This window comes from Mastigoproctus giganteus, chromosome 10 (genome assembly GCF_048544385.1).
Source record: "Mastigoproctus giganteus isolate SK-2022 chromosome 10, ASM4854438v1, whole genome shotgun sequence".
NCBI classification, from domain to species: Eukaryota; Metazoa; Arthropoda; class Arachnida; order Uropygi; family Thelyphonidae; genus Mastigoproctus; species Mastigoproctus giganteus.
The window spans coordinates 57,289,268-57,312,607 of record NC_143584.1 but is presented as its reverse complement, the minus strand read 5'-3'; the positions used below and the strand labels follow the sequence as shown (position 1 = coordinate 57,312,607).

The 23,340-nt window shown below is 34.3% G+C and overlaps 1 protein-coding gene across 2 annotated transcripts in view; it reads left to right on the top strand.

Moving 5' to 3' along the window:
* Positions 1-23,340, top strand: part of CYLD (ubiquitin carboxyl-terminal hydrolase CYLD) — a 645,450-nt gene that overhangs the window by 537,284 nt on the left and 84,826 nt on the right. For both annotated transcript variants that reach the window (XM_090382243.1, XM_090382244.1), the window contains exon 13: positions 16,450-16,558. In XM_090382243.1, the coding sequence (XP_090238369.1) occupies positions 16,450-16,558 (109 nt within the window). The remainder of the gene's footprint in view (positions 1-16,449; positions 16,559-23,340) is intronic.

The following is a 23,340-nucleotide window of genomic DNA, read 5'->3' as shown; positions in this document are numbered from 1 at the left end:
TTCAAGCAAAAATATGCTTTACCCAATTCAAATATATATAACCAACATAAATACCACAACTTGGCTAAATTAAAGCAAAAACTACTAGAGATACATAAAGACTTCATAATCACACCTGTAGATAAGGCTGCAAACAACTTTGCATTCATTTGCAAATCTTTTTATGCACAAACTTTGACAAATGAACTTAACTCCAGCAATACTTACAAACCTATATCCAGTACCTGCAATAGCATTACAAAAAAAACTAATAGCCTTCAATAAAAAAACTAAAGCTGAACTTGAACAATTACAACTTGCCTTATATATACTTCATTCCAAAATTTCATAAAAAACCCACAGGTTTCAGATTCATAACCTCCTGCAAAAATAGTTATGTGCACAAACCTGGAAAAACGCTAGAACAACTACTGCAACCACTGCTGCATAACATACATAACAGCAGAATCATAGGCAACAACTTACCGGTATTAAAATTTTTGCAGAATAATAAAGTCAACAATATTCAAACCTTTGATTTCCACAGCCTATTTACAAGTATTAATCAAACCAATCTAAAATCTGTACTCAAAGATATCTATGCTAAATATAAGGATTATATATCCTGCAATACCTATTACTGGAACAACATACTGAACCTATGTATCTCCAATAATTTTATATATGACGGTAATACAGTGTATCAACAAACCAATGGAACACCTATGGGCAGCCCAGCCTCGTGCATAATAGCCAACCTATATCTATATTGGTCAGAAACATCATTTCCACAGGACCTTATCCTATATAGGTATATAGATGACCTCATAGTGATCAACAGCCCGAATTTCATCAAGGATTATGGACACTTATACCCCAACAAACTCATACTGGAAAAAACAAACAACTTTGATACAGCAGCTCATTTCTTGGATCTAGACATTAAGTTAAAGAATGACATAGCTTCCATCAATTTGTACAACAAACGTGAAGCATTCAACTTTAGCATAGTAAACCTTACACAATGGAATTCAAATATTTCCAAACAGGTACATGCCAATGTTATTCTGGCACAATGCATCAGAATAGCAACCATATGCAGCAATAATGAAACAGCCATTGATAACATCAGGATATTATACAGGAAACTGATAAACAATCTTTTTCCTATAGCATATCTGCACCATCATATCATTAAAGCCCTTAACATACTAAGGCACAAGAACCTTAAGGAGATTAACATAAACAGCATTATTGACATATAATTATTCCCATACATATCAAGTATGTATATAGTGTAAATACAATACACTAGGCCTCTGTGATGTCTTACAGCCTGGAAAACTCGCACCCACCAATTGGCCTAACACAGTGTATTTATCCTGTAATTATGTTCAAGCCTAACTTTATTTATATGTGAATATTATAGCTTAATTGTACTCAATTATACCACTTTTAACACAACTGACTTAAATACATGATGCACTAACTCTCGGACATTCGTTCAGGGTCCTAACTATAGGAACGGGTTTGCAACCCTGAACCACCCTAGCCAAACTACATATTTCTACTATAATCATCTTTTTACTTTGCTAACCTCTACATATTATGCCCTGTGCGCCATTAGTTTATCGACCGCTACATCAGGGCTCTATTTTTTTAACTTTACCCAAGCTATTTTTCGCCTTAACAAAGTTTAGCTGCCTTCTACTGCTACTTTGTCAGCTATTATATTTCTTACTATCCTGGGCAGTTGGAGCATCATGTACTTAATCCTAGCATAGTTTTCACCATCCACGTAATTTCATTTCATCTCAAACATACACCGAAATTTGGTCTAACGCTAGGCACCGCTAATGTGCCCACGCATAAATACACTGGTAATCCTCTGACAGTCTTTTCTGTCAGTCCGACCAGTAGCGGTAAGTTCCCGTCATTCGAATTTTCCTTACCTTTGTCTTTGGTTTTTCCACCTTCATAGCGTTCTGCTTACTTCTGTAAGGTCATCCATGATCTGTATGTATTACTTTATCAACACAATTTTGTATTGGCAAACTTTATTCTAAATTATATTCAAAATTTATATTAGATTTACCACGTGGTTTTTCGCACGTGTACCTTGACATACAGAACATGTCGAAAACAGAAGTAAGAGTATTGCTGTCTTTTTCATTATTTTGGTGGATGACCTCTGAAGACACTAAAATTATGAATGACACCTCAATGCTATTTCCACCTTGGTCGTCTCTTCAAAATTCCATTTGGTTTATTTTTTCTATTGTTATATTTATTTTAATTTTGATTCCTATCTTCGCCCCCCCCCCCCTTTGGTCAACACGTATATTGCTCCCAGGGTACACCGTATTTTCATTAGTCTAATTCTAAGCATAAATATCTACTTACTATATTTTATACTAATAATAATAATTCTTTATATATACATTATGGTTGTAGGGTATTTTTGCGTTAGCAGTGACCCTGATCCATATTTCATGTTATCGTAATACTGCTTATCTAATCTTATCTAAATCTTAATTTCCTCCCCCCGCATATACCAATAGCTTCTCCATTCTATTATTCTATAAGATTATATATATATATATATATAAACATACTTAACTTATTTATACATTTCTGTTTTTAAATTGTTGTACTACTTGGGAGCATCAGGTTTGTAGTGACCCCAACCAATCCCCTAGTTATATTTGAACCTAGCCCTGGTATGGATCGCCTTACATATAAAATATAAGATACATATAAAGATACACATAAAAACAACAAAATTAATGAAATTTTAAATAAAGCTGGATTTGATTTTTTTATTGATTTTTACATCCTAATTTGATATTGATTTTTACATCCTAGTTTATCTTCTAGATAAACTAGAATGTAAAAAACAGTACTGGAAAGACCTTATCAACCTTAATATGAAAAACAATTACATACAGATGGGCAATAGCATCTATGTGCAAATAAAAGGCATGGCTATGGGTTCAAGTAGTTCATGCTCCATAGCCAACCTCTATTTGCACTTCTATGAAAATAAATATAAAGATGACATCACATACTACAGGTACATAGATGATGTATCAACCATACAGATTTCGACCACATAGCTAAAAAAAATCTACCCGAAGATTTGACTATAGAAAGGCCAACACAGATAGTAACCTACAAGCCACCTACCTAGATAGTCAAATCACAATAACAAATGATTTTGTACCAAACACTATGATAAAAGAGACCTGTTCGGCTTCCCAGGAATTAAACTAACTAACTGGGAAACTAAACTAGCCAAAAATATACATGGAAACGTTATCAGAAACCAAACAAACAATATTATACACATATGCAATCAAAAATTATCAAAAACAAAATACCTGACCATTACATCAGACACCATATAAATGCAGCCGCACAAGCTAAACTCATACGGCAACCAACTCACATTAGTCCTGATAGTATCATAGAAAAATTTTTTTTCCACAGAATATAAATAACTCTAATTAGAACTATAATATGGCCCTCTTTTGAACCCCAGGTTAATTGCGCATAGGTGTGGCTTGACACCTATCTGCATGGTACCTGCATATCCAAATTCATAATTCCCCACAAGCAGATTTATTAACACCAGAAATGTAAATACACAGGTCTACATCATCATACAGGTATAAAGCCACTAAATCGAGATTTGTTTACAAGTACGGAAACACAGAGTTAATATTCACAATGAAAGAGGCTGTATATAATTGTAAATAGTTATCCCCAAAGGCACATACAGGGCTGTCATGCCTTAGAAAAGCAATGCCAGTCCACACCTTACGGATAACACATTTAATTTTAATTTAATTTTAATAACTATCACCCATCTTTTCCCATTTTATTTTAATAAACACCATGACAATTTTACCATTTATTTCTATCATTTTTAGCATGGTTAGATATCATATCGTATCTGCTTCCCACAATAATACAACAAGCTCTAAATTACAATCAACACCAGCCCACGCTCAGGAATGCAAAGAATGTGCCGTATGTAACGTCACATTCTTTGCTCAGGAATGCAAAGAATGTGACGTTACATACGGCAAGGTTAACTATCATGCCACGGTCAAAAACCTGATATGACGGCACAATAAACTGTACCACACACACAAAATCTAAACTTTGGTGGGAAATTGAATATTTTCAGACTGACCACCACAGGACTTGGAGGTGATATACTATGATATTTCAATCTGTTACATACCCGTAGGCCTTTGAATCTCCTATCACAGTTTGCTGTTATATACATAAACCACCCTGTTTATTTAAAATTAAGTACTTATATAAAAATAAGTACATTATTCAATAAGATCATTCAATAAGATTACTTTTATAATTCCAAATTATCCACCAAGTAATTAACCTAGCAAAACTGGTATAGAGACTACAGAAACGGGTATGTATAATACATTCCTCCAGTATGGCTATATGTCTGCTCAAAGCCCCTGAGGAGTATCAGAGATATGGCTATGAGGAAGAATGTTAATTTTCATTAATTTTTCGCTAAATTTTGCCAATTTCTCCAGCTTTCTTTAAAATTTTCTTAATTTTGTTGTTTTTATGTGCATCTTTATATGTATCTTATATTTTTATATTTTATTTGTAATTTTATTTGTATCTTATATTTTATTTGTAAGGCTATCCCCATGCCAGGGCTAGCTTTAAAAACAACTAGCGGGTTGGTTGGGGTCACTACAAACCTAATGCTCCCAAGTAGTACAACAATTTAAAAACAGAAATGTATAAATAAGTTAAGTACATATACAACCCATGCACGTGTAATGTCTAATTGTCCACAGACAATAGCATTAATGCTGGAGCCAATATTTACAATACTTACGCCATTTAATATTTAAACCTAAATGTCTTTTGACACAATTCCAATATATATATATATTGAATTAAGTATGCATAAATGGATGTGAAAGTTACACAAAGTGCCAGTAACTAGAAGGGTGAGGAAAGTAGAAAAAGAAGTGTAGTAGATTTATGAAAGGTGAAAGAATGTTAATATCCTAGAAGTCATGATGAATTAAGAAAATTATGGGTTGATTTGCCAAGCCAATATAAAGTGGGGGGGGGGGGACTTTAAAGTAAAATGAATACATGAAAATAAAATTGAAAAGGTGTAGCTGTCATCAGATATGGGGGTGGGGAAACATTTTTAGTAAATGGTCTAATAAATTACCATTAGACCATTTTAGTAAATGGTCTAATGGTAATTCAAAAATGCATGATCTGATGTCAGCTGAAATAAATATTGATACATGGTCAGGTATTTCATCAGGAGACTACACCTGACCATGAATTAGGAACTGATTCATGGTCAGGTGTAGTCTCCTGATGAAAGATGATCAGGTGTGGTCTCCTGGTGTAGTTTCTGTATTTGTCCATAGTAGTAGAAGAAAAGTGAAAGGCCAAAAAAGCAACGAAAATGAAATTAGCACTTTTTGATGCAGTATGGACAAGGTAGTCCCAAAGCAGGATAATTTATATAGGTAAAAATAAGTATCTAGTTGGGATAAAAATGGTTAATATCAATATGGTTAATATAAATATGTAGAATTTAGTGTAGGATCTATATTGTATAGATAGGAAATCAATATATTTTAAAAAACAGATTTAGAACAAGAAAATGGTATAAGGGTGAGGTATAAAATGATATAAGGGTGAAGAAGGGAAAAAGGAGTATTTTAAATATATAAAGACGAAAAATAGCAATAGAAGTAAGATAGTAGGAACGTTCATATCAACCTCTTATTACAAATTGAGGAATAATGGTTGCAGAAGAGATTTGCAAATGTTTGCCTTCAGCCAACAGGTGGTTGAGTGCTAGAACAAGCTTCTATCCATTGTTTTGGAAGTGAATAGCTTGAAAATAAATTCAAGAAGTTTTTTGTTTGTTTTTTTTTTTGTCTGAGGCTGTATAGCTTGCTTTCTTGCACAAACAAAGAAAGCTATACAACCAATTTCCTTTAATAATACTAATATGACAGAGCAATAAACATTTTTCTTGAAATCTATAATAAATATTATTTGCTCCAAGACCCATCTCTTAGCTGATGATCTGGAAGTGGCAGTTTTCTTCTTGCTGAAACAAGCACTTCCTAATTCATTTCACAAATATACGTGGTCCCAATTCTAATCTCAACTATGTCCATTTCCACTTGCAGTCTGCCAAACCCCATGTACTTTTTCTGACAGAATCTCAGTTATCGGTTGATTCAACTACTGCTCATCTCAGATGCCCAAATTATTCGCTGTATGATTCCTTTCGCCTCAAAGGTGGTACTTGTGCATATGTCCATTCAGATATTCCCTGTCAGAGACTTGGCAGTTTTGAATCTCCTCTCTTCGATCTTCTCTGGATTAAAATCTCTCTACCTCATTGTGTAAATTCATCTGTTGTCTCTACCGTTCTCCCAACTCCACTAATCACTTGGAGCTCTTTGACTTCCTCTCTTTGCAACTTGACTTTCTCCGGTCCAACTTTCCTAACAGTGAGATAATTTTCCTTGGTGATTTTAATGTTCACAACTCCAGGTGGCTTCCGTTTTCTAGTCACACCGACTAGATGCTGAGAGGTCGAGATGCTGAGGCTTTTGCAATTACTAATGACCTAGCACAGATTGTTCATTTACCTACAAGAATACCGGACAATACTAATCATACAGCCAATACGCTTGATCTTTTTCTCACAAACAACCCTTCTAAGTACACTGTCGAAGTGAGAGGTCCTTTAGGCACTTCAGGTCACAACTTGGTGATTGTCTCTTCTCCAATGGAACCTTTATCTCATGGCTATTCCCATCCTCATGTTGTTTGGCATTGCAAGATTGCAAAATGGGATGACCTGCGAGATTTCTTTTCTTCTTTTCCTTGGTCGGATTACTGTTTCAAAACTTCTGATGTCAACTTTTGCTCAGATCGTGTCAGTGAAATTATTCTTGCAGGAATGGAATCCTTTATCCCACACTCCACTTTAAAATCTCGTCCTTTATCTAAACCTTGATTTTCCAATAAATGTGCTAAGGCTGTTTAAGAGAAGAATGTTGCATATCATAATTGGCTTGTTTCTAATTCTTCAGTTACATTTTCTGCCTACACCAAAGCTTGCAAAAATTGTAAAGCAGTTATTAATCAGTCAAGACTAGAGTTTGAACAGGCGAAAAATAGAAAATTTGCTTCTTGCCCTAATGGTAGCAAAGCATTCTGGTCTCTTGCCAAAGCTATTGGCCGCAACTTTTGCCCATCTCAGCTCCCACCTCTGTCCAAACCAGATTGTTCTGTTGTCACTTCAGCCATGGATAAAGCTGACCTGCTAGCATCCCATTTTTCTTCCAACTCATGAATGATCTTGGTAAAACACCTCCTACCATTCCCAACATGCTCCATTCAATGCCTCCTGTGGTCTTCCGTCAAAAGGATGTCAGAAGGATTTTGACGAATCTTGATGCTAAGAAAGCTCCAGGTCCCGATGGTATTTTTCCACTTGTTTTCAAAACCTGTGCTCGTGAATTTACTCCTATTCTTGGCCACCTCTTTTCACTTTCTTATTCCAAAGGTGTTTTTCCTTCTGCTTGGAAATTTGCTCATATCCAGCCAGTTCCTAAAAAGGTGACAAATCCCTCCCATCCAATTATCGTCCCATTGCAATTATTTCTACTTTTTCTAAAGTAATGGAGAAATCAATTCACCGCCAACTCTTAAACTACCTAGAAACCTTCTGTCTGATCAACGATCGCCAGTGTCGTTGATCAGACGACACTGGCAATTCCGTCAGTGTCGATCCACTGGTAATATTCTGGCTTATGTTAGCCATTTATGGACTAATTCAATGGAAAGGTTCTGTGAAACACAAGTAGTTGCTCTTGACATCTCAAAGGGCCGCCTCCGTAGCCAGGTGGGAAGGAGCAGCAGTGCGTAGCACACGCTTCTTGATTAGACCGGGGTTCGAGCCCGTCACCACCAAATACGGAGGATGCGGAAAGGTCAGGAAAGGACCACCGCATATCCCGGAGCAATATGGCCTTAGTTGCTAATGCTCCTAAAAACCAAATAACAAACAAACAAACTTCTCAAAGGCTTTCGATCGTGTTTGGCATAAAGGTCTTCTAAACAATCTTCCATCTAAAAACAGTTGGTGTGCCAACTGTTTTTAGTAATTGGTTATCCAGTTTTCTTTCTGATCGCTCACTGAGGGTAGATGGCTCTCTGTCTTCTAACTTCTCCACTAATGCCGGTGTCCCCCAAGGTTCAGTTCTTTCCCCCACTCTTTTCCTCTTGTATATTAATGGCCTTCTTCCATTGACTGGAAATCCTATCCATAGTTTTGCTGATGATAGCACATTGCATTCCACTTCCATTTTGAGAAACCTTGTCCTGCTCAATCAGCATCAATTTATCGAAAATCTGCTACCAATTCCTTAAATGCCGATCTTCAGGTAATTCTCCAGTGGGGCAAAGACAACTTAGTTGATTTCAACCCTTCTAAAACTCAGTCTTGTCTTATATCTCGCAAAAAGGATTCTTCTGCTCCTATGCTTATCTTTAGTGACACTCTGATTTCTAGGCAAAATGATATATCTCTTTTGGGGATTATCCTGACTTCTAATCTCTCTTGGCACAAGCACATTACAAATATTGCTTCCTCTGCATCTAAAAAACTTGGTTTTCTCTTTTGCTCTAGGCGTTACTTTTCTTCCAAACAGCTGCTCACTCTGTATAAATTACAAATCCACTCTGCCATGGAATATTGTTCCACATCTGGGGTGGTGCCCCCAAAATCTCTCTCAGGCTTCTTGATTCCATTCAGAAGAGGGCAGTTAGATTAATTAATGATTCATCTCTAACAGAGTCTCTCCACTCGCTGTCTCATAGATGTACTGTTTCTGCTGCATGCCTCTTCTACAGATATTTCCATGGGCACTGTTCTACTGAATTGGCTTCTATAATTCCTGCTCACTCTTTCAAAACAGTCCGAACGCATGCCGCCACCAGCCAACATCCATTTACTGTCCAACTTCAAACTCACAGAACCAACATTTCATCTTTCTCGTTTATTCATTCAACTGCCATTTTCTGGAACAACCTTCCTTCATACATATTTCCTGAAAATTAGTCTACAGAAGTTCAAGTCCAATGTCAAAAATATCTTCTTTCGTCTTCTCAACCTCCAACCCAAGCACGGTACTAAGTACTATAGGTTCTAACACCTCTCGTGTTTGGGGTTTATTTAAAAAAAATAAATAAATAAATAAAATACTATAATGAAACGTAAAACCTAAATAATTTCTCTTATAGCAGTCTCAAAAAGAGTATACTTTGTTAATTTTTGACTAATCCCTTATTATTCAGTAAGCATTATAAGTTTTGTCACACAAAATGTTACATGTTGGACGGACAACTTGTGTTATCGAGACCGGCTAATATTCATAAAATCGGATAGATGCAAACTTATTATGATTTTCTCTTGTAGAGAATCCTCATTTTGAATCAATGTTTGGATTTAAACCAAATAAAAATAGAATAATAATTACATAATATATAGAGTATTATATAAAGTATTATACATATATATAGCCATATAATTATATATATATATAGGTGGTGCTTTATATACGACCTTCGACACGTGTTCACTTTCCCTTTGAAGATGGTATAAACAAAAAAGCCCCTATCAAGCTTCAAGTAATTATCTCCCATTATAGTTCCAATTATTTGCCATATATGTATTTAGGGTCAAAGCTTGCTTTTATTCCTTTGTTCTGTTACAAGGTTCATCCATCTTTAAGCAGGTCTTTTAATACTGTTTCCATCTATTTTGATTAAATCTTACCTGGATGCAGTTATTCCTGGGAAAAAATCTCAGGTAAGAGATTTCCTGACTTAAAATATAATATTTCTAAATTTTTATATTTCTTAATACAGGCAGTTCTCGCTTTACGAGTTCTCGGGTTTACAATTTTTTTTCCCCCCAAGGATCAACAAAATTGAAAATATGAACATTAATTGCAAAAAATTAATGTTAAGCATTCATAAATACCGCATTTCAAACCACGTGCGTAGCTATACAATACAGTGTTTCCATCTTTACAATATTAATCCGTTCCAGAGACACCATCATATCGTAATGAGAACCCAATAACACATTGTTTTTTGGCAATTCGTTTCAAGATCATGGAAGTTGAAATTTTCACTGTATAACTATGCTATTTATCTCTCTAAAATGTCATTTTTAAGGTCACGAGCTTGACCTTAAGGCCATATGAAAGGTTGTGAGCACGGTTTGTAAATTGTATTAGTTACCAATTCAAATCATTAAAATGCACTGCACTTTAATCGTTATCGTATGTTCTGTTATAAGAATTGATTTTAAATTCCTTTGTGATATTTTTCTAAAGCACATTTATGAAGTCACGACCATAAAACAATAAAAACAATTTGCACTTTCCAGTTTATTGGGTTTTTCTATTACTGCAAGCAATTATAAATGGGTAGTAAACTCGATCTTCTTGCATTTGCAAAAATATCGATAGCTGGAATTGTGTGGTTTTTTTTACATTATTATGGTGAAATGTGTTTCCCTTTTACTGAAATCTTTAGTTGTATAAAAAAATAAATAAATTTTCAGAATCTTCTCCTCATTCCTTTTTTTAAGCTTCGTAAACTTGTTACTCCACGCGAATCATGTTAGTTGCAATTTGTGTGTGTCGTTAAAAAATGCTTATGCATGCAATCGTGAAATTTATAATTAAAAGAGATTATCTTGGAAAGAATTGCCTCTTGAAATATTTCTGAAGAAGATGACTCCTTGTGCAACAAACCAACGAGTGTCGAGCCAATAATGAGTGATCAACGAGTGTGCATTTAGTTGATGATGATGAAAAATAAACATTCTTTAACATTTTTAAGTCGTAAAGAATTTCTCTATTATTATAATTTGCTTGACTTTACAGGCTACATTTTCATTTCTTTAGATAAATCAATCATTGTTTAAACATAAACTAATTTCATTGTCGTGAACGTAACCCCTATTTTTAACCTTATGTCTATGTGAAATAAATTCCCGCTTTACGAGCACACGCTTTGAACGAATGAACTCATAAAGTCAAGAACTACCTGTATCTATATATTCTAATTATTATTCTATTTTTATTTGGTTTAAATCCAAACATTGATTTAAATTCAAAATGAGGACACAGATTCTCTACAAGAGAAAATCACAATAAGTTAGCATTTGTCCGATTTTATGAATATTAGTGGGTCTTGATCACACAAGTTGTCTGTCCAACATGTCTAGTATAAAGTTTCGAGACAACAGGATTCCCATAATGTTTTTATATACAATAACAAAACGTTACAGTGTTTGTTATGTAGCAGTTTAAATTTCATTTAAATCTATATATATTTTACCTGTAAACTTTACAGGTCAGCAACTGAAAATATGCTACAATGTTGTCATTGAGAAGCTTCCACAAAGTTGGACATATGAATAATGTAAACTACATTATTCAGAATTCTAAAAAAATCTTATGCAGTGAAGAATTACAGAATTCTTCACTGCATAAGAATATCAGAAGAAAAATAAATTATTGATGTTCAAATGGGACAGAAATTATGCTTAACTAACTCTTTTTTTTCTTATCTATTGTTGTGTGTCTTGAAAATGGAGTTCAAAGAGACTGAAATGTTGAATATTGCATGCTTAAATTAATTTAGTTTGAGGAATTTGTCATAATATAAACTTTATTAAACTAATTGAGCATAATTTATCAGTTTAGTGTATGTATGCACATTAAGTATTTTAATTTGCTCTTGTATGTCTTTACATCATATTACAAAAGAAAACACTATTGAAAAAAGCTTTAATGTTAAACTTTCTCAGTTTTCTTATGCTAGAATATTCTCCCATAAATAGATATTCATGTGAAGACAAGAGCTGCAGAGTTCGGAACTCAGCTTGGAAAATAAAATTTTAAACAAACCAATGCCTGTTATTTAGAGGAAAGGCAAGAAAAAATTATGTATATGTACCAGCAATGAATGAATTGGTAAAAGCCTGTTACCAAGTGTTGCCCGATATATCATTAATAGAAAAAGAAAAAAAAAAAAACGGAAATAGTGGCAGGGAAAAACTAAAATAATGTCTTCATATGAATAAACAATCTGATTCTTGCGCTAGAATATTAAATGATTTCTCATGCTATAACATTAAATTCTCCGCTGACTGGGCTAGCCAGGTTGGGTAAAGTGCGTGCCTGGCAACCCAAAGGTTGCAGGTTTGAATCCCGCCTCGGGCTTGGATCAAAGTAAAAAATGCAAAAACTTTGGAGGTGCATTATAGCCACAGAAGCCGATGCGCTAACAAAAAAAAAAATAATAATAAAATAAATAATAATAAAATAAAATTCTCCCATAAATAGATATTCATATGAAGATACAAGAGCTACAGAGTTTGGAACTCAGCTTGTAGAAGAAAATTTTAAACAACCAGTGCCTAGTTATCTAGAGGGAAGGCAAGAAAAAGTCAAGAGTTGCATGGCCAGAAGGATTAAGCCTTTTGTATTAAGTAGAAAGTAATGCGATTACTATCTTAAAGGACATATTCAGTTGACTTTACACTGCTTCTTAATTAACCAATTTTTTTCTTTTCAAAATTACATGCTATATTAAGATTTTTACTTATATTCAGGTTGCTATATATTTTTTTATCATTCTTATTAACTTGTGTTATTTTGTTATGCAGGCAGTTCCCGCTTTACAAGATTTCGCTTTATGAGTTCCTTGGTTTACGCATTCTTTTTTTTTTAAGTATCAACAAAATCAAAAATATGAACAATAATCGCAATGAATAAATGCTAAACATTCATAAATATGGCATTTCAAACCACGTACATAGCTACACAATACAGTACTACTGTGCATGCGTTTGTTTGTTCAGGCAGAGATAAAGCTGGATATCATCATTCTTCGCTTTCTTGGTGATTCCTTTCTACTTTGACATTCTCTCTCTCTGGGTAACTCGGGAATTTTTTTTTTTTTTTTTGTTAGTGCAGCATAAGCCTCGGGCTTCCTTGCACCATATAGCTAATAATAATAATAATGAGGAGGGAAGTCCAGCTCTTAAAGAATTTTGGAAAGAATTCCACATTTTAGATGCAATCAAAATAACAAAATGAGCGTGGGACAAAATTGCAGAGAAGAACATGAAGTGTGTTTGGAATAAACGCTGTTATCCGTTTATTGATAATGTTGAAGGATTTCAAGAACCAGAAGAGACCGTACAAAATGAAACAGAAGCAGTCATAAATGTTGCTAACCAATTGCAGCTTGAGATTTGTACAACCAACATCACTGATCTGTTCAGACGCACAATGGGGAGCTCACAAATGAAGACTTCATTGAAATGGAAAAATGTGAAGAAGATTAAAATTTCAAACATGCTAGAAAAGTTGCTACAGATTTGTCTTGGAAACAAATGACTCTTGAAGCATTTCTGAAGAAGACAACTCCTTGTGCTTCCAACAAATCAACGATGATGAAGAATAAACATTGTTTAACATTTGTGTGATATAAATAATTTCTTTATTATTATAAATTGCTTGATTTTAAAGGCCAAGTTTCATATCTCTGGATAAATAAATCATTGTTTAAGCATAAACTATTGTTTTGTTGACCTTTAATTAACATTACTATGGTCAAATTTCATTGTTGAGAACGTAACCCATGTTTTTAACATTACGTCCATGGGATATAAATTCCCACTTTATGAGTGCATGCTAGGAGTGAATTAACTTGTAAAGTCAGGAATTACCTGTATATATTTGTATTAGTTACATTTTATATACAGTGTTATATATGCTGTATAAGCTTGCTTTCTTGCATCATATGCTCCTGCTAATGCTAATATCCAGTTTCCCAATGTGATCAAATTCAAAGCAGGAACCCGTTATAATTGGAATTTTGTCAGAAAAAGCAAGTGAGATTTTGTAGGTGGAAATGGCGCATTATAGCCTTAGTTGCTAATGCGCCAATAAAAACCAAACAAACAAGTACACTAGACTCCCGCTAGTCTGAACTAATTGGGACCGAGCCCTGTTCGGATTAGCAGAATTTCGCATTAGCCGAATAACTGCAATAATGCAGAAACAAGCAGTAAAACAGGTCTGGTTTATTAAGGAATGAATGTATAGTAAGCCTACTAGCGTTTGTACGCGAGCGTAACACAGCGGAAGCAAACCCCCCCTCCACGTTATGACTAATTGCACGCGACATTGTGCATTAAACGTGAATGTTTTTATCTTCGCTCTAAATTACATTTTATAGTTTAGTTTAGTTCAGTCTGCTGCCACAATGGCCACGAAATGGAAACACACAACGTGTACGTTGAAAGATAAGCTGGAAGTTTTGAAAAGCCTGGACAAGGGGGAAAGTGCAACAAAATTAGCAATAGAGTTTGGAGTGGGCAAGGCCACAGTAACTGACTGGAAAAAAAACCGCGCAAAGATCGAGCAATTTTGTACCTCTATTTCAGAAAAATCAATTGAAAATCGACAAACAGTAAGGCCCTCAACGTTTGACAAGCTTGATGAAGCCTTATTCACGTGATTCACTCAGGAAAGAGGAAGGGGAACACCCCTAAGTGAACCTCTTGTTAGAGAAAAGGCCGTTCATCTCAACAAACTAATGAAAGGTGATGAATCATTTAGTGCGAGTACCGGTTGGTTTGATCGCTGGAAGAAGCACCATGGGATTCGCCAGCTAACGATCACCGGGGAGCAATTATCAGCTGATCATGCTGCAGCAGAGAAATATTTGGGTGAGTTCGCTGATTTGGTATCACATTATTCACCTCAGCAGATATATAACGCTGATGAGACAAGTTTAAATTTTAAGGCTGTGCCCACAAAAAGTCTAGCATCTCAACAAGAAATGCGTGCCCCAGGTTTTAAAATGAATAAGGAGCGAGTGACGTTGATAGCTTGTAGTAATGCTTCAGGAAATCACAAGCTACCTTTGATGATGATCGGTAAATCAGCGAAGCCGAGAACTTTTAAAAATATGAACATTAACAATCTTCCAGTTCATTATAAAAGTCAAAAAAAAAAGCTTGGATGAACAGACAGCTTTTCATTGAGTGGTTTCATAATCAATTTGTCCCAGCAGTGAAACGTTTCAGCAATGAAAATGATTTGCTACCTCGTGCCATTCTCCTCATAGACAATACGCCGTCCCACCGAGACGTTTCCGAGTTGACATCAGGGGATATAAAGGCAGCTTTTTTACCGCCTAATGTAACACCGTTATTACAGCCCATGGACCAGGGGGTGTTACAGTCTATCAAGCTTGCATACAGAAAGAAATATCTTAGGTCCTTGATAGAAGATAACACCAATTCACTTTCTTTACATGAGAAAATGAAACAAATGAACTTAAAAGATGTTGTATATTGGGTTGCTGAGTCGTGGGAGGGTGTAACCGAGCAGTCCATACAAAGATCATGGAAGAAATTATGGCCCTCTCTCAGCTTTGTCGAAAGCTCTGACGAAAACAATGACATAGAACAATTAATTCAGCTCGTACAGGAAATTCCTGGGTGCGAGGAAGCAATAGAATCTGACGTTAACGAGTGGATTGCAGCGGATGGAATAGGTCATGAAAACCTGTCGGATGAGGACATCATGGCAGCTGTCACCCAAGAAGACTCCAAGCAGAATGATGACGGGAGTGATGATGAGCCCGGTGTTTCTGCGGAACAACTTGTGTCGCGCACAGATGCGACAGCGGCCCTTGACCTCGCTTTACACTACTTAGAACAACATCCCAGCGCTACACCGGCAGACTACACGTTTATGAAGCGGTGGCGAAACATAGCATCATCTAGCCGATTTTCATCATTACGTCAAAAGAAACTAACAGAGTTTGTTACTTCTGAAAAATGACTTCTGTTCCTGTTTTGGTGTGTAAGTATAGATCTGTAATTTTAATAGGCCATGTCAAACACTGATTTATTAATTTTGTATTAGTACAGTACTACAATAAAATACAATTGTTTTGTGGAATTCTAAATGTTTTTGTACCATTAATGCCATTTAAATTTAACTGGAAAATACAAAAAACGTATATTTTGCGAACTAAAAAATTTCCTCTCCGCCGACCGAAACATGTACGGATTAGGCGGATGTTTGGATTAGCGGGGTTCGGATTAGCGGGAGTCCACTGTAGGTGGAAATGAACATCTGAGATTAGAGATAACCTCATGGTATATGTGTTCAATTAATTTAATCGAACACATAACCACATTTTTCAGAAGTTTAGTTCTTTTTGCAAATGAGGTTGTTCATCATTTCATTGATATATATATTTTACTATATTGCTCCAGTATATCACTTTTGAAATTGCAACAGCTTAATTTTGTTTTAGGTTCCACCATGCTTACTGATACAAATGCCCAGATTTGGAAAACAATTTAAGATGTATCCTCGAATTATTCCCAGTCAGTATCTTGATATTACAGATGTACTAGAAGATTGTAAGTATAATTTTAAAAATGTATAGTCATTTCAATGTTTGTATTAGCACTTTAATATTTAATGTTCAGGTTGACATTAACGATGGAATATTACAGCATTCTGCTGAATTTGCCGACTGGGCTAGCTGGGTGGGTAAAGTGCCTGCCTGGCAACCCAAAGGTTGCGGGTTCAATCCTGCCTCGGGCTTGAATCAGAGTAGAAAATGCAAAAACCTTGGGAGGTGCAATATGGCCACAGAAGCTGATGTGTCAATAACTAACAAAAAAAAATCTGCTGTTTTTTTTTTGTTAGTTATTGACTTATTCACTTGAAATATTCACTTGTTTTAAAATTCTTACTACAGTAGAGTGTCGAAAATCGTAATGTCAATAATCCGAACACGCCAGCATTTATTTATTTTTTCTGCTTATGCCATAAAGTAATTACAGTAAGTGGCGGCAATTATTGTGATCACATTTGCAAATTGAATTTTGATTCTATTAAAAGGCAATTCTAATAAGTGAGAATCAGAGAAATATTATCCACAGACTATAAAAATGAAGATTTTACATCTTGCACAAATTTCCACTTTTATTACCATACCAATTAGCAAAATTAAATATGTGAAAATAAACAAACAAACTGAATGCTGAATCGAAAAACAATTAACAAACTGAATGCTGTCCAACTCAACTACTCTAGCTGAAAAGAGAGAGATCTAGCAGCAAAGAAACTGAGTTCAAAAATGGTGCAGCTAAAAATAAATAATTACTTTCGTTAAAAGCCTACACTTGTCTTTATGGCTGAAAGTTCCATTTTTTTTTTTTTTTTTTTTGTTATTTATGAATAAAAATACATAAGTACAACTTAATATTTTTATTTCCAAACTTACTAAACTTTTTTTTTTTTTTTAGTCTCTGGAACAGTACAGGAAATCCCCGACTTACACAAATTTGACTTTAAATAAGTTTTTGCCAGCTGGTGCAAACTGAAAAAAATAAAAAATATGGGAACGTATTTTACATCTGTAGGGATAAATGAAGGTATTGTGAAAATATCGTAATGTGAACCCAATAACACTTTTTTTTTCTTTTTTTTTATTTATTTATTTTTTCCTTTTTTTTTTTTTTTTTTTTTGTAATTCGTTCCAAGTCCTTGGAAGTTGAAAATTTTGCTATATAACTAAGCTCTTTATCTCTCTAAAAGGTCATTTTTTATAATCGAAATTGCACTACACTTTCATCGTTATCATATGCTCCTGTTATAAGAATCAATTTTGATTTCTTTTGTGTGATATTTTTCCAAAGCACATTTCTGGAGGTCACAACCAAAAAACGATGAAAACAATTTGCATTTTCCGGTTTATTGGACTTTTCTGTTAGCGCAGTCTCTTATAAACGGGTAGTAAACTCGATCTTATTGCATTTGCGATAATACCGATAACTGGAATTCTGTGGGTTTTTACATTACAGTATTATGATGAAATGAGTTCCCCTTCACTGAAATCTTCAATCATTAAAAAAAAACAAATTTTCAGAAACTTTGCTTCATTCCTATTTACTTATTACAATAATGAAGGGACCAATGGAAAGTGTAAGTGGTGGTAGTGCCAGGAAATGAAATAAAATTGATTAATTAAGAAGTACGAAGCAGGACAGAGTTTGTCATCTTTTGCACTGAATTCGTTCTCACTGTTTTTATTCTTTTAGTCTTTTATTCACACACAAGTTTTAAAAGACAGTGTTTATAAAAGAACATGTCAAAGTATCGATGCACTTTAGATCAACAGTTATGACAAAACAGTGTTTGGGCGCTATGTCGAAGATGGAAAAGCTGTTAATAATATAGATGGAAAATCAGATTCAGAAGCAAGTGGCCCTTCAAGCGAAAACAAGAAGCATTTATAAGAATATTAAGGATAAGTACAGCGAACCCCAATCCAAGTTTGTGGCCAGCAACGGGTGGTTTAATAGGTTCAAGCATTGCACTAGTTTCCAAAACAGTGAAGTCACCAGTGCCGATTCTGCAGCTGCAGAGAAATTTTGTGATTGTTGGAAAAAATTATTGATGAAAGCGGCTATTCAACGCAGCAAATTTTTAACATTGACGTGACTGCTCTGTATTAGAAAATAATGCCGGATCGAACATACATTGCCAAAGAGGAAAAGACAGTGCCAGGTTTCAAGGCTTCAAAAGATAGGGCCATGCTCTTGCTTGGGGCTAATGCAGTGGGAGTTTACAGATTAAAACCACTGCTTGCGTACAATTCTGGAAATCCTCGTGCATTTAAGGACATCAATAAAGCCACTCTACCCGGGCATTTCCGATCAAACCGGAGAGCATGGGTAACAATATCTCACTCTTTGAGGATTGGTTTTAATGCTGCTTCATTCCCAAGGTTGAAAAATATTGTAAAGACAACGTCGTTCCTCTCAAGATTTTGCTTCTATTAGATAATGCTCCTGGACATCCTATGCATCTAGATGATTTCAGTTCGAATGTGAGAGTCATATTTCTACCGCCAAACACGACTTCACTCATCCAACCTAGGGATCGGGTTGTTATTTCGAATTTAAAAGCAAAGTATTTACGCACAACATTTGCTCAGGCATTGTCTCCATTAGATGGTGAGAAAAATTTTACATTAAGAGACTTGGAAATCTTACAATATTTACCACGCCATCTTAAACATTAATAAGGCCTGGGCAGAAATTACTAAAAGTTGTTTAAATGGTGCTTGGAATAAAATATGTCCACAGCACGTAAAAGGCTCGAAAAATACGAATCATATGAAGAGGTTACAGATAAGATTGTAAAGGTTGCAGAGCTACTTCAGTTGGAGGTTGTTGCCAAAGACGTGGAGGAGTTAATAGAGGAAGAAGAGAAGGAATTATCTAACAAAGAACTTATTGACTCGCAGGCAGCGATAGTGAAAGAAAAAAATGCTGAAAATGAAAAGCTCAAGATTGAACCAAATGAGGGGCCGAGACACTTCATCACCAGAGAGATGGCAATGGCAAGGTTTGAGAAGCTGGGTCCTGACCGTGAACGATTCTTAAAAGTTAACAGAGGGGTGAATAATACGCTTGCTTGCTACAAAAAAAATCTATGATGAAAAGAAAAAAGCCACCATCTAGTCATCCATTAATATATTCTTTCATAAGGTTTAGCAGCTGACCCCTTCTAAATCTCCACAGCAGCATACTTATTAGCTGAAGATGTCGATTCTGGCAATGATGCTTGAGAGGTAAAATTTACTGATGTTATACCTGTTTCCTCTCTCTTTTTGTAATTTTGAAATTTTTTAAATTGCACGCTTTTTTTAATTTTACCTGCGCATGAGATAAAAAATTGAATAAATACAATAAATAATTCTATTCACATGTTCATCGAACATTTCTTTTCTGATTCAATCAATTCAGCAAGCATATTTGTGAGTGCTGCACAAGCATGGGAGAAATTCCAACTCACGTAGAGTTCCATGGAACACAACCTTTATGTTAATCGGGAAACATAATTTTATTTGCATTTCCTGTGCTGCAGGAAATGCAAATAAAAAAAATTAATAAATCCAAGTTTTATAATATAAAAAATTAATTCAAATTAAAAATTCGTTTATTTACGCTGCACCGATCCCAGCCCCTTCCAGCAGTCAATGTGACGTCATGTTTTGATTCCTAGTACTAGATCTGTTCACCTTTAATCCTTTATTCACCTTTTGATTCTTAGTAGTAGATCTTTATTCAGTCATTCTTATCATTTGAGAAACTTTTCCGGGCACTCTGCAGTTGTATAAGAGCAACTTTTAAGCTGCATAATAAGAAATTTCCTTTGTGTTTTAAAAGTACTTTTTGTGTTTTTATATCTCTAAAACATCATATTCAGTTAATTCAGATAGAACACATATTTTCAATTAACTGTATTAGTACTACATTCTAGAAGTAACTTTTAATTTTTTTAGAAATTATTAGCGATGGATAAATTTTTAGTTAAAGTAAATCAGAAGAGGCAACTTGATAACAACAAGCTTGGAGAAAAGGACAAAAACGTCAAAAAAGAAAATATGTTGTCGTAAATATGTGATGATTATTTGGCGATAGAATTTTTGTATCAACATCAAAAAAGAAGAAAATATGTTGTCGTAAATATGTGATGATTATTTGGTGATAGAATTTTTGTATTCTGGTAGCCAAGATTGTCCTCTAGCTTTTTATGTGGTATGTGGTTTAAAATTGTCGAATGAATGGTGCCGACTAAATTGCAGCATCATTTTTCTACTAAACACAAGAATTTATCGTCCAAAACTATGGAATATTTTAAGACTGCAGGCCTCTACTAGAAAACAAGATACAGGATTTTATAGTATATCTAAAATATCTGATATATCTCAAGAAGCCAGTTTAGTAGTTGAACTGGTGGCAAAAAAAAAAAAAAAAAAAAAAAAAAAAAAATCTTACCTGATTGCAGAAAGTCTGATTTTACCAGCATGTCAAGCAATCGTGAAAAGTATTTTGGGAGAGAAAGCTGAAAAAAAAAATAAATAAATAATGACAGTACCACTTTCGAACAGCACAATTAGCAGGCGTATAAAAGAAATGTCCGATGATATTGAAGAACAGGTTCAACATATTAATAATTTTGGGCGACTATTTGCATTGCAAGTAGATAATTCTACAGATATTAGCGGGAAAGCCCAATTAATAGCATTTTTCGGTTTATCGAAAATGACACAATTATTAATTTTTTTTTTTTGTAAAAGAATTCACTGAAAAGATAGCTGGCCAAGATATTTTCGAAGTAATGAATAATTATTTACAAAAGTGTGGTGTATTTTGTGGAAGTCGTGTGTTGGCATTTGTACCGACGATGCTCCCGCAATGACAAGACCACTAAAAGGATTTTGTTAACTTAGTAAATTGACACAATTCAAATATTACTACAACACACTGTTTTATACACAGACAAATTCTAGTAGCAAAGACACTCGTACCCAATTTAAAACTTGTACTTGATCAAGCAGTTAAAATGGTCAATTATATCAAAACTAGATTGCAAAAAATATGTATTTTCGGAAAATTATGTGAGGATCTGTAGTCTGATCATTTCTCTTTAATGATGCATACTGAGGGTTGGTGGCTCTCAAAAGGAAATGTCATCATGCATATGGACGAATTGCGTGAGGAAAAATGCTCATATTGTTTCACTGGAGCAATCAGAAATTTGTGATTATTTAAGTGACAAAATTTGGTGCTGTATATTAGCTTTTCTAGCAGATTTATTCGTACAGCTTAATAACATTTTACTCACTAAAATTTACTCACTTCTACTGACAGATTGTTTGCCTTTAAAGAAAAGTTGAGTATATGGAAAAAATATGTAAATGAAAAAATTTAATGTTTCCCTTGACTGCCAAAACGAATTATACTAAAATAATTAATGTAATAAGCAAAACATTAGAGCTGTTAAAGACAAAAATTGAGCATTACTTCTCATCCATTGATAACAAAAATTATATGTGGGTAAGAGACCCATTTGCAAGAAGAAACCTTCCAATGTTAGAACTTCAGAATCTGCAAGAGGGAGAAGAATCGGCTGAGATTCATAGTGACCAGTCACTAGAAATTCACTTTAATAACACTAATATTAGCAAATTTTGAATAAAAATAAAAATTAAATATCCATGAATTTCCAAAACAGGCAATTAGAATTTTATTGCAATTTTTCTACTTCCTACTTGTGCAAAACAGGGTTTTCTGCTTTAAATGAGATTAAACAAAAAAAAAAAAAAAAAAAGAGACTAAAGTCAGTAGATGAGCTGAGAGTAGTAAGCCTATTCACAATAAATCCTCGTATTAAAAAACTGCTTCCCATCAAACCCAGCTGTCTCACTGATTAAAATGTTAATTATATGTTTGTTTGCTTTTATATAATTATGTTAATTTTTTACATATTTTCTTTTAAATTTCTTGCAATTCATGTATGTTCAAAAAAGAACGTTAAAGCATTAAAAACAAATAATGAATGTATTATTAAATATACCCAACAGAAGTAACTTCCAGTTTGTGAATATGTATATATATATTATTTATTATATATAATTCGTTTTTGTTTATTTTTTTTATTTATAAAGTTTATTTATAATATTTATATTACAAATATATATTATATATATATATATATATATGAGTATAATGGTGATTGTAGTGTGCCTCAAAATTTTTAGCATCTTTCTAAGTATGCTGCAACAACGAAAAGGTTGAGAAACACCACCCTAGACCATAAAAAAGCAAGAATGTCAAAATCAAAAATGAAAACCATGCTTCTTGTTTTTTTTTTTTTTTTCTCAATATTAAAGGAATTATTATGGCTGAATATGTTGCACCAAATCAGGCTGTCAAAAACATACTACACGAAAGTTCTGACAAAGCTGTGTGAAAAAATTTGAAGGAAGAGACCTGAATTGAGGAAGGATGGTTTGATGCTCCATTAAGACAATGCTCCACCACACAACATGCTCTCTGTTCACCAGTTTCTGGTCAAAAAACAAATCCCCCTTTTTGTTGAACTGAACCCTGCTTGCCAAACCTAGACCCTTATGACTTTTTTCTCTTCCCTAAACTGAAAAGTGTACTTAAGAGGAATCCATTTTCAGTCCATTGACAACATTCAGGAAAAAGCGACCAAAGTGTTAAAAAGGATTACAGAAGATGTTCCTGTAACACTTCCAGAAATGTTTCTGTGCTTGGAAGAAACATATGGAACAGTGTATGCAAGCCCAAGGTGATTATTTTGAAGGGAATAA